At 40.6% G+C, this 12,792-nt stretch overlaps 1 protein-coding gene across 1 annotated transcript in view; it reads left to right on the forward strand.

The window, feature by feature from the left end:
* Positions 1-12,792, forward strand: part of agtpbp1 (ATP/GTP binding carboxypeptidase 1) — a 289,350-nt gene that overhangs the window by 84,817 nt on the left and 191,741 nt on the right. Inside the window, exon 4 of the mRNA XM_059644629.1 lies at positions 8,018-8,139. Within this exon, the coding sequence (XP_059500612.1) occupies positions 8,018-8,139 (122 nt within the window). The remainder of the gene's footprint in view (positions 1-8,017; positions 8,140-12,792) is intronic.

Raw genomic sequence — 12,792 nt, forward strand, 5'->3', positions numbered from 1 at the left:
CCAGTATGTCAAAAGATTGTGGTACTTTTTCCAGGCAAAAGATATTGGGTAGATGAAAAGCAACAAATAATTCTCCCTACAAATTGTGGACTTGCAGCTTTCTCGGTGACTAGGACCATAACTTTCTCTGAGGCATCATATACTAAGACCCTTCAAAAGTTGACAGATTTAGTTAGGGAATATTGAGATCCCTAAACCACTAATTCTGAGACGCAATTGGTTTTACCCAGCAACTTGAGAACCAGGGGAATTTATATTGGGATTTTTTCAGTAGGTTATGATGACTAGCAGCGACAGTCCTTGATGATCTTGGTTTAACTCTTAATGAGATGCTGAGAGACCATTTGGTGATGGGATTAATAATGTAACTATGCACAAGCCCAACTGGACTTCAAACAGGCACTGTAACTGAATTTATCATTGGATAATGTGGCAAATGGACCATAAGAATTGCAGGCTATTCTGATTGAAAGTGGACGCCCTCGCCAGTCTGACAGAGCTTGGGGAATACCAAATGAGTGAAAGCAATTGCATATTCTCACTTAGGACACATCCTAAAAAGGGGGATTCTAGGTCTGCCCACAGCAAAACCCCAAATCAAAGCCAAGCCTTGGCCAAACAGTTAACATCTGTTCAAGGTCCGGACCAGCAAGCCATAGTAATTGCTGCCACTATGTGGTCTTGAGGCAGCTGAAGAATTCCATTGGATCTAAACTGAGTAAGAGAACACATAGGTTGGTACCCAGGACAGTGCACACCCTGGAAAGCTCACCTATGTCTGTTTGGAACAGCTAAATTGCTCAGCAACATCCAAATCAGTACCAATGAAAATAAACATCTGATTAAACTGTCACCAGGTTCTAATGGAGGTCAATACCGATCACGTAACTGATCGCGTAACCAATCTTTACCAAAATTTGCTCTAGACTTCAACACTTAAGTTTGCGTAAGACTTCTGCTGGACTGAGAACCTATAACGGGGAACCTTTACAGAACAAGAATACAGTTTCAGTTCTGGTCTCCTATGAGAAGGTTCAGTTACCACTGATTGTAGTAAAAGGCTTGGGCCAAAACATGTTGAGGTGAAATCGGTTGAGAAAGATTCACCCAGATTGGCTCAACATTTTTCTTTTAGAAAATAGCTGCCTGAGTGAAGTCCTAATTAAATACCTGGAAATTTTTCAGGAAGGCCTAAGGAGCTGAGGTTAACTTGCATGTTGACCAGGAAGCAATTCCACGATTCTGCAAGGCCCGCCCGGTGCCATTTGCCTACGTGCAAAAGTAGAAGCAGAAATCGGGAGGCTAGAAAATGAAGGAGTCATCAAACCATTTGCACAGTGGGCAGCACCAACCTTGGCAATTGTGAAGCCCACTGCAGCGGTTTGCCTTTTGTGGGGCTTTTTAACAAACAGTAAATCACTTCTTGCAGCCGGATAAATACTCAATCCCTCACTTAGAGGATTTAAACATAAAGCTGCCAGGGGCTGTCCTCCACAAAGCCAGACATGAGCCATGGGTATTTTCAATTGTGATTAGATGAAGATATGCAGAAGTGTGTTACAATTAATACCCATTAGGGTTTGTTCCAAAATACTGGACTGCCATTTGGGGTATTGTCAGCCTGTGCAATTTTACAGCAGACTGTGGAGAACATTTTATAAAGTCTACTTCAGGTCACCATTTATCCAGATGACGTGCTAATAACAGAGAAGACCAATAGGGAGTAGTTATGGAACTTGGACACAGTGCTTAGACGTTTCTCTCAGACGGACAAATACCTTCAAAGGGGAAAACGTGTGTTCCAGAAATCCTAAGTGACCTTCTTGGGCTACAGTGTCAATAGAATGGGGCAACCAAAAGTTCCCACGTTTTACCAGAGCTTAGGTCTGGTCTTGGGCTGGTGAATTATTATGGAAAGTTCATACATAACCTGGCCTCCATCCTGGCGCCTTTCCATGAACTCTTAAAAAAGGGTCAACCTTGGAAATGGTGGAATAGCCACGCCATTGCTTTCAGGGAAGTGAAGAAATAACTTATTATGTAAGATGTTGGCACAGTACGATCTCCAGTGAGATCTGGTATTGACGTGATGCCTCCCTGCATGGCATTGGGACACTATTAGCTGCTCATAGGTGGCCCGATGGAGAGGAATGCCTAATAGTGTATGTTGCCAGCACTTTGGCTAATGCAGAGCATAAATACAGCCAGATAAAGAAAGAAGGTTTAATGGTCATATTTGGAGTCAGGAAGCTCTACCAGTGTCTTCACAGATGTAAATTTGTAACAATAATTGACTGTAAAGCTCTTTTAGGGCTACTTGAAGAAGATAAGGCGGTTCTACCATAGCTTCAGACTGAAGTCAGCAGTGGGCTGTAATAAGTGCACATAATTACAAATTGGAAACATGGTCCTGGAGGCCAAGTAGCAAATGCTGGTGCATTGAGCTGCCTCCTGCTGGAAGAATCCATAATGGTTTTCCATTTCTGGACATATTTCCAGTCACAGCTGACAATATCAGACTTTGGATGCAGAAAAACCTAGTCCTGGCAAAACTTAAACAGCTGCTTGTGATGGGGCAAACTGAAGGCCTGTCACAACCAGAATTGAAATCTTTTTGCACTCCGAGAAACCAAATCACAGTAGAGGATAGCATATTATTATGGAGACCAAAAGTGATTGTCCCAAGTGAAGGTCACCGCCAGATACTGGCTGAACATCACCAGGGCCATCCAGTGGTTTCCTGGCGAGCTGCATTGGTGGGGCAGTGCCCAGAGGGCCAACGAGGTCAAAAATTTCCACCAGTAGCTCCCTGACATTCATGGGAGTTGACTAAGCCAGTTCTGTCATAGGCGGAATGTCCTTTAATCATTGTGAATGCTCACTCAAAGTCGCTGAACTTGCATAGAATTCATTTGTCAAACACGGGGATGATAACAGAAAAATTGCGTGCATCTTTAGGAATACATGGACCCCTGGATGTGTTGGATAATGGGCCATTGTTCATCAGCAGGGAATTTGAGTATTCGCTAAAGATAAATGGTATTCGACATATAAGGACAGCCCCATGCCGTCCATCATCCAATGGTCTGGCAGAAAGAGCAGACCAAACTCTGAAGGCAGGCTTAAATAAACAACTTACTCCTTCACTCAATATCAAACAGTCTTAGATCCTATTTGATTATAGGATTACTCCTCATGCAATTATAGGGGACCATGGTAGAGGCCCTGCATGGGTAAGAGGCATGGTTGACATGCGATAACAAGATGTGGAGCTGGATGAACACAGCAGGCCAAGCAGCATCATAGGAGCGGGAAAACTGACGTTTCTGGCCTAGACTCTTTGTCAGAAACACGAGGTCACTTCCAGTGATGTTTAAAGCTCAGGTCGGTGCAACGATCCTGAATGAGCACGTGGACCATATGAAAGCAGCAAACTTACAAACGGTGCAGGAACAAAATGTGCCTGGCTCCTTGAAAGCCTTTCTGACTGTTCCAGAACCGGTGGGTTTTTTCAAGCATTGAGGATGCCTCCAAATCTGAGATGGGCGAAGTGGATGTCATCATCTCGACAACTTCTTTGCCTGTAGAAGAGAATGAATTTCTTCCGAGATGCTCCGTGTGCAAGAGGTGAGCTACTGTATGGTACATGCTGCCCATACTGGAGGCAGAGTTGGAGAAACTTGACCCCGTGCTAAAACGCCCTAGGAGAAGATACGAAAAATCTGGTTTATGAGCTTGAACTCAGAGGTTGAAGGATGTAGTGATTGTAACAGGGTTAGCCAGATGGACCTCATCGAATATGAGTTCCCTCTTTGGACCAGATTAACAGCTGCAATCAAGGAGCCTGAGCTGACGGATAGTGTCCCTCCTCCAACTCTACATTGATTTATTTAGTCTCCTCTTTCTCTCCCTACACCCCGTCCAAAAAAAATCACTTCTGACCTAAACATTGCCCTTATCAGGCTTTGCTTGTTAATGTTTCACTTGCCACATGGTATTTTCCTAGTGGTGGAAAATATACAACAAAGTCTTTGCAGAATGATATCTTTTTTGTTATGTCACCAAATAAGACCACACAGCCACAAGTGATATGGGGAAAATATAAGCAGTAGTGCTGGGCCCCTCTTTTGGCGCAATGGTAGCGTGGGGGAATTTATTAAAAAAAAACATGAGTACCAGGTGTTCTGTTCACTCTTGGAGTTGGCACTGCTGTAGTGGGGAAAAGAAATGAGCAGGAGTGTCAGATATCCTGTTCACTCTGAGGGAGCTAGATCAATGTCAAGGATTCTCCATGTGTAAATAAAGGGTGACTTGGTGACGGACTACTGGCCTCTGTGGAGTTATTTCATTATGAATTAAGTATTCCAGGATACCTAACTATTAAAAGAAATGGACTAAATGGAAAAAGGAGGCAATGCCTTGAAAATGAAAGATGGGATAAAATCAGTGAAGGGTAAGGGCCATAGCTCAGAAAATAAAACCAGTAGAATTGTCTTGGGTGAAGTTAAGAACAAAAAGCAAGCATCGGAAAGTGTTGCTGTGGATTAATTGTTTCAGAATGAATTGAATAAAAGGGCTTGTCCAACAGGTTATCCACAGGCTACAGCGTGGTCCACAAAGACACCTTTGTGGCTTGACAAACCTTGCAAAAAAATGTCAAGTGTCACAATTTTGCAAGACACTGTTCCTCCACGTTGGAGACATTTCTCTATATTTCTGCTGCTGATTGGTCCACTACTGGATGGGGGCAAGGGTCTGGCCATTAGAGTAGTGGTGAGAGTGTTGGGTTCAGAAGTTATTCAGGTGAGCCAGCAGTGAACCTTTTTTCCCTAGACACCGTAAGCAGAAACCAGTAAACCTGCGCCAGGGTGAGTGATTTTTAAAAAAATTCCTTTGTGTGGGTCAGTGCCATTGACTAGGACAGGATTTATTGCCCATCTCCAGTTGCCCACAATTGTGAGATCTGAAAGTCGTTAGCTTTGGAATGGCTTGTCAGCAGTGAAGTTTGATGCAGTGTTTTATTGTTAGAATAAGAACAGGAGAGCGTTTTGGCATCTTTCTTCATGACTGAACAGCCCTCTTCATGATCCACGTTGCTCACCCTTCGTGGAGAACATGGTTCAGAACATGTGCCCTAAAAATAGTCTGTTCCGTCACTGACCTGCCTAGGAAACTGTATTTACCAAGCTCTTCTACCTGCAGTCTGAAAACCAAAATCAAACTCAATCTTGGAACCTAGAATATGCCTCAAGACCGAGGTCCACCTTTGACTTTTGGAAGCACCAGCCAAACGTATGGTCGGAGATGTGGCTCTAGGATCTAGCTCTTTGGCATGGATGCACAGAACCCATGTCAGTGACACTGAATTTCCTAAGTGGGCAGTCATACTCATTAGCACGTGATTGCTGATGACAATGATATACATGACAGGGGCCAATAGATTTTTATGCCAAGGGAATTTCAGCATCAAAGTGGCATCGTGGGGCAAAAACCTCGCCATGATCTTGATTAATTATGAGGACCACTGAGTCAAATGGCCCACTACACTTCCTATTTGTTATGTTTTTGTGTTCTAATAATTTTTAAAAAGTCAAAATGACAAAAATCATCTGCGAGGCACCTGGACAACTTCATGTGAACAGAGCGTCGTATACAGGAAGAAAATGTTCATTAGACCAACCCCATCCAGTGATTCTCCCTAACTTATTTAATCCATCAAGTAACTTTGATATCAACTCTAAACTGCTTGTTTAATCTCTTGAAATAATTCAAGAAAATTTCCATGATACTACCGCACCAGTCTCAGATGATTACTCCTCATGACCGTTTTATTTTTTATATGCAGCAGACTTAAGGAACCAAACTAGAAACTGAAATTATTTTCTTATAACCGAAAATAAACAGCTGAAGGTGCTTTGTGATGCGACTGCCCCTTTATGATGTCACAACGACAGAGTCGTGGCATTAATTTCCATTGGTGTTTGCTATTTTACATAAATATAATGTGTCGATTACTCTTGCTTAGTCATCTGTTTGTTTTAGGAAACAACCAGTTACTGATTCCCGTGTAATTGGATAAAAACAATACTGTCGGATAATGGAGGATGAGAGCCCCGGACATGATGAGATGTACAGTAAAAATTGCAAATAAATACTATGTTTTATAAGCATAAAAGTCTAAAAGGTTCTGAATTTATGTTGCCATGGTATACAGACAAACAAGTCACCATGGCCTGATGGCCTACATTCTAGAGTCTTAAAGGAAGTGGCAGCAGAGATAGTGGATCCATCCCTGGATGCAGGAAATGTTCTAGTGGATTGGAAAAATGCTCATATAACACCTTTATTGAAAAAGGGAGCAAGGCATAAAATAGAAATCTACAGACCTGTCCGTTTAACATGTGCCATTGAGAAATTGTTAGAATTTATTATTAAGGAAGTAATAACAGGACATTTAGAAAGTCAAAATACAACACATTAGAGTCGGCATGATTTTATGAAGGGCAAATCATGTTTGACTAATTTGCTAGACTTCTTTTGAAGATGCAGTAAGCAAAATGGATAATGAGAGCTCTCTAAATGTAATATATCAGGATTTCCAGAAGGCTTTTATAAGTTGCTGCACAAAAGGTTTATACACAAAGTAAGATCACATGGGGTTAGGGATAATTTATTAACTTGGATAGAGGATTGGTTAACTGACAGAAATCAGTTTTGGGATAAATGGATCGTTCAGTATTTGGCAAAATATAACTAGTGGAGTGCCACAGGGTTCAGTCCTCAGGCCTCAATAGTTTACAATTTCTATTAATGGTTTGATTACAGAAACAGAAGGTACTGCAGCCAAATTTGCAGAGTACATTAAAATCGGTGGGAGAGTAAATTGCAATGAAGAAGTAAGAAATTTACAAATGGAAATGGATTGGTTAGATGAATGGGCTGAAACTTGGCGGGTCAAGTTTAAAGTGGAAAGTGTGAGGTTATCCATTTTGTTTGGAAGTTTGGAAAGGTAACTTTTTAGTATTTAAGTACAGAGGGATCTGGGTGTCCTTCATATGAATCGCAGAAAACTAGTATGCAGGTAAAGTAGATAATAAGGAAGGCAAATAGAATTTTGGCGCTTGTTGCTGAAAGCAGAGTATAAAAGCAGGGAAGTGTTGCTTCAACTGTACAAGGCATGAGTGACACTGCACTGGAGTATTGTGTACAGTTTTGGCCCCCTTACCTGAGGAGGGATGTAATTGCATTGGAGGCAGTTTAGAGAAGATTCACTAGATTGATTCCAGAGATCCTCTATTGTCCCAGAAGAGAGATTGAGCAGTTTAGGTCTTCACTCTGTGGAGGTTAGAAGAGTGAGAGGAAATCTAATTGAGGTACATAAAAAATGTTAAAAGGGATTGACAAAGGAGACATGGAGAGGGTGATTTCTCACCCTGGCAATCTAGAATGAGAGGTCAAAATTTTATGATAAGAGAAAGTAGATTTAAAACTGAGATGAGGAGAAATTACTTACCTCCAAGCCTTGTAAATCTGAGGAATCCACGACACTGGGGTGTTGAGTAAATTTCAGGGGTACGTTGACAGATTTTTAATTAGTAATGGGTTGAAGCATTAGGGAAAGTGGGCAGGAGAGTGGAGTCAAGGTCAAGAAGAGATTAGCCATGATTATATCATATAACTGACCATGCTTGAGCCGCTGAATTGCCCACTGTTGCTCTTAGTTTATTTATGAAAGAGAATCCACGTGATGTTTTGCACATGGATTCTGCAACTGAAAACTGTTAGCAAACTTCAAAAACATATACAGTTTTAAAACAAAATCTCCTGGTAGCAGCTTAATGATGCAAATCAAATGTTTTGCACAGATAAAGTAGGGCCCATTATTTGAGTTTGTGTTGCCTTTTAATTTTCTTAAAGTAAATGAGATAGAATTTCAGCTATCTGAATGAAGTTTGAGGACTGTAGAATGCAACATATTTTTGGTAATTTTCAGTTATATATTTTGAATTACTCTCAGGAACACCCGTATCCTGGGTCTGCTTGGCCAGCTGGAGAAGATCAATTTGGAATCAACATTGCAAGATGTGGAAAATGGCCGTCATGTCACTGCCAAGCTTCTTCATCTGGTTCAGACTCAAGGTAATTTTGTAAGATCTTTATATTTGTAGTTTTTAATAGTTAGTCAAGCATAAACTGTGTATAATTTAGTTAGAATAGCTTTGGTTTACCTTGATGAAAAGCAGGCACATATAATTGCTGATACACAGGAACTATCCACCACAGTTACTCTGTAGATCAGTACAGGTGGAAGAAAGCAAGCGATATCTTAGTCACATAGCAAATATATTGACTTGTTATGTGACGTTTTGAGTTTCTAATTTAGCATTGCACAGAAAGAAGGTGGTTTTTTTGGGCATAGTTGGAAAATATTCCAATGCGTCGGCTGGTCTGACATAATTATCAGTGAATCCTCAAGTGAATCTAATTTTGGGTTTACTGATGTAGGTACCACTGTCTTTGCATTGCAAAGTGTTTAACCTCATTTAAGTTTTTGTAATTGTTAACTGGCTGTTCTGAGCACGAAATCTCATTAAGTTTAACTAAACTGTCTTCTCTTTGTCAATTAAATAATTTAATATCCTATTATAACAAAAAAGGTCAATCGGTTATATAGAAATAACAAAACAGAAAAGACTTATGGCTTAATCTGTACATGTTATCCTTCATGTGAAAGCACAACATTTTCAATTTAAGATTCCTAGGTTCTTTACCTTGATGGGTATTTGCAATGAACAGGGATGGATTTAAAGATTTTCCAATATTTTGTAAATGGCGACAGACCATTTGCATCTTTTAGTAGTTTTCCAATAGAAATCTTCACTCAGATTGACAAAACAAAAAAACTTTTCCAAAAGTTAATGAATTAACAGTTGCGTCGTGGGCTGTATTTATCATGTCTGAACGCCCTTCCTTTCCCCAAATTTTTGCATCTTGTTATTATGCTTTTAAATGAATTATTTAAATTATAAATTACTTTTCAATTTTTCCAGTTACATTTGTGTTATCTGGTACCATAGCAACTGGAATGCTGTACCAAATGGAATCAGAGTTCCCCCTCCAGTGGTCCCAAACTGTCTGAACTTCAAACATTTTGACTACTCTGGAAGTATCAATGAGGGTGATATTCCAGTTTTAAAACTATTTATTTATCTTTTCCCGGTTTGTACCTTTTTCTCTTTCTTTAGGCAGTAATGCCTTGCCTGAGCTGTTCATAAAAATGTAACACACCAAGCAGCCAGTAAGTGCTGTAGAAGAGTAACTCAATGTCACAAATGTAGAGCAATATCTGTTTTCATGTCACCCATTACTTCTGTTATCAATAGCAATTTAATTATTGCTTCCTCTACTATGCTTTATAAAAGGCATCTTTGTTTACAATCACAAGTTTTTTTTAATGAAATTCAGAAGCATCCCTATGTAAGTCAGCGCACATTTTGCCCACATCTCCTACTGTTGTTTTTGCAATACCTCTGATACCACCATTTTTATTTGCCATCTGTTCCCACAGAGTGCCATGTAACATAAATTTCATGATATAAAGAAAACAGACAATACAATGATAGCCACATTCTACATTGAAGCCAGGAAACGCAGCCTTCTTCCATCTTTGCCAGTCTTGACCCTCTGTCTCCAAGCACACATTCGTATATTTTATTTCAATTGTCTAGTTGTTTACCCTTTTTCAGTCACTCACTTCATTTTTCTAAGCAACGAATACGGAGCAGATACCCGAAATATTACAGTGGTCAGCCACCCTTCCCCACTTCTTTAGCTTGTTTTTAGTTTACCTCATGGTGAAGATCATTTGCTAGCTTTTACTAGACACTTTTATGGAGACAAAGGTACACAAGGCACCAAAAGACTCCCTGCCAAAAGTTTCAGAATCTGTGTACTTTGTTTTGCTGCGCACTACTGGCTACTGTGTGTTTCTCCTGGAGATCAAAAATTAATGCTGTGCCAATTAATTCCATAAGAGTTCTATATCATGCTCAAAAATTGTCTGCACCTAAGTCCTTTTTTTCTTATAATGGACTGAATAAAGAATTTTAGTATACTGACTAAATACCTGTAGGTCTCTGTTTGTGTCCTGTAAAGCTAAGTATGTTAAGCTGAAAAGTGGATGGAGCCAGGGAATTTCAGCTTGGATCTAGGAGGTATTATTTGTGTAGTATACAGTGGAGAGAGAAGTCGAAAAAATGCCACTTGAATTTTGAAGTTAAGTCTTTATGCTGTTTGAATCTTGTTGAGTGCTAAAAATAATCTTTTTGTTCTTTCATGGGATGTGGGTATCACTGGCTGGACCAACATTTATTGCCCATAATTGCCCCAGAGAAGGCAGTGGTAAGCTGCCTCTTACACCACTGCAATCCTTGGGTCTGGGTACTGCCACAAAGTTTCAGGTTTTAAACCCAACAATAGTAAAGGAATGGTGATTTATGTCTAAGTCAGGAAGGTGTGTGGTTTGGAAGATAACTTGTTGGTGATGGTGTTCCTATGCATTTCCTGCCTTTGCCCTTCTACTTGGTAGAGATAGTAGATTTGGACGATGTTGCAGTTATTTTCTCATGAACCTGTTCAGATTGTTAAGACATGTTCCTGAAGTAGGTGGGACTTGGATGCCCTAAGATAAGTAAACTGCCTCTGCAATGCTGTTACTGTATTTGAAAACGCTGAATGTAAGATGTTTTCATTTCTAACATCTGTAGATAGAGAAGGTTACATTTAGTAGGCAGTTTTTCATCTGTTTAATTTAATATTTGGTAAATTGAATGTTGGAAGCAGTCAAAACCTTTTTGAGAAACAAATGTAGATGTGAGTGGAGAAGTGAAACAACTAATTTGTTACAAGCCCCTGGTAACTCAACTTCGAGGGGTGATAATGGGTGAATAGGATTGATGAAGTATTAGGCGTGGAACAAAGAGCAGGGGATGAATAAGGTTTGGCCAAGAAGTTCAGTGAACAAAATGGCAAGGATAATAATGGAGTATAGGCATTTGAGGATGTTTGAGTATTGACATTGCCTCCAACTTGAATTTTGCATTTGTTTCGAGTGACAAACTCCAAATTGTTGACGTGTCTCATCAACAACCTTTAGAAGGACAGGAGTGTAATAATCTGAGATCTGTGGATGCTTGTTCATTGACAATGTTCAAGGCATGATTGATTTTTGGAATCCAATGAAATCAAAAGTTATGTTGGTTGGGCGATAAAGTGGAGTTGATATCAGTGTTCAGTCATGAGGTGCCATATGCCTTCTCCTATTTCTTAATGAAATTGTTTTTCAGCAATTCCACAGTATTTAATATTGTTCAGAACTCTACCAAAAATGAAGAAGCCCATGCTATTTTGCAGTTGAGCAGTTTTATTGAGGTTTAACTGTAAAGTATTGGGTAACTTTCAGGTATCCAAGTGCTAAATTGTCACTATCACAAGTGGAGGTGCCGGTGTTGGACTGGCGTTGACAAAGTAAGAAATCACTCGACACCAGGTTATAGTCCAACAGGTTTATCTGAAAACAGAAGCTTTTGGAGTCTTGCTCCTTCTTCAAGTGTTCGTGAGAGAGGTTGTACCAACTGTAGAATTTATAAGTAAAAGATCAAAGGGTCACAACACACTGAGCAAACCTAAGATGCTGTTAAACTGTCAATCAGCTAGAATGTTTTAATTGATTAATATATATATATATATTATATATATGTAAATCCCCATCATGGTCCTGAGAGAACTAAAGGTTTAATCAGGGTATAGAAGAGATGACGTTTTAGGTTGGACAATGCATGTTGGGCGTGAGGCCTTGTTTAGAATCTGTTAGTGTCGGACAGGTTTTATTTATAAAGTAGTAATTTATGAAACACCGCACTGACTGACTATAGATTGTGTGCTTTTTGAACAAAATGGAATGCATCTGAAAATACAAATTCACCCCATAGATTTGCATGTGTGTGCACACACATGTACGTGAGGGAGAATGGAGAATGTGTGAGAGTGTGTGTGTGTGTGTGTGTGTGTGTGTGTGTGTGTGTGTGTGTGTGTGTGTGTGTGTGTGTGTGTGGTGTGTGTGTGTGTGTGTGTGTATGTGAGAGAGAGATTGTGTGTGCATGTGGCTAAGAGAGGGTGTGTGTGTGAGAGAGAGAGTGAGTGTACAGTGTGGCGTATCACCCGCAGTGCGACATGAACCCAAGATCCTGGTTGTTGGCTTTAACTGTGATCTTGGGTTTATGATAATCGCACTACAGGTGATAAGCCACACTATACACTCTGAGACTCATGTTTTCACACACATGCATTCAGATACATTCACTTCTCTCTCTCTCTCTGTCTGTCTCTTTCTTTCTCTCTCGCGTGAGCGTGTGCTCTCACACTCATTCTCTGTCTCACTCATGCGCTCACACTCATTCTCTCTCACTCATACACTCTCTGTCACGCTCTCACATTCTCGCTGGCTCTTGCGTGCTCTTTCTCTTGAGCGCTCTCGCTCCCCCTCTCTCTCACGCGCGTTTCCCCTCTCTCTCACGCGCGTTTCCCCTCTCTCTCATGCGCGTTCCCCCTCTCTCTCACGCGTTCCCCCTTTCTGTCTCCCGCGCGCGCAGTCCCCCTCTCTCTCCCACGCGCACATGCTCTCTCTCTCTCTCTCTCTCTTTTTCTCTTTCTCGCGCATGTGTTCTCTCTCTCTCTCGCGCGCACGTGTTCTCTCTCTCTCTCTCGTGCACGTGTTCTCTCTCTGTCATGCAC

This window comes from Stegostoma tigrinum, chromosome 3 (assembly GCF_030684315.1).
Source record: "Stegostoma tigrinum isolate sSteTig4 chromosome 3, sSteTig4.hap1, whole genome shotgun sequence".
NCBI lineage: Eukaryota > Metazoa > Chordata > Chondrichthyes > Orectolobiformes > Stegostomatidae > Stegostoma > Stegostoma tigrinum.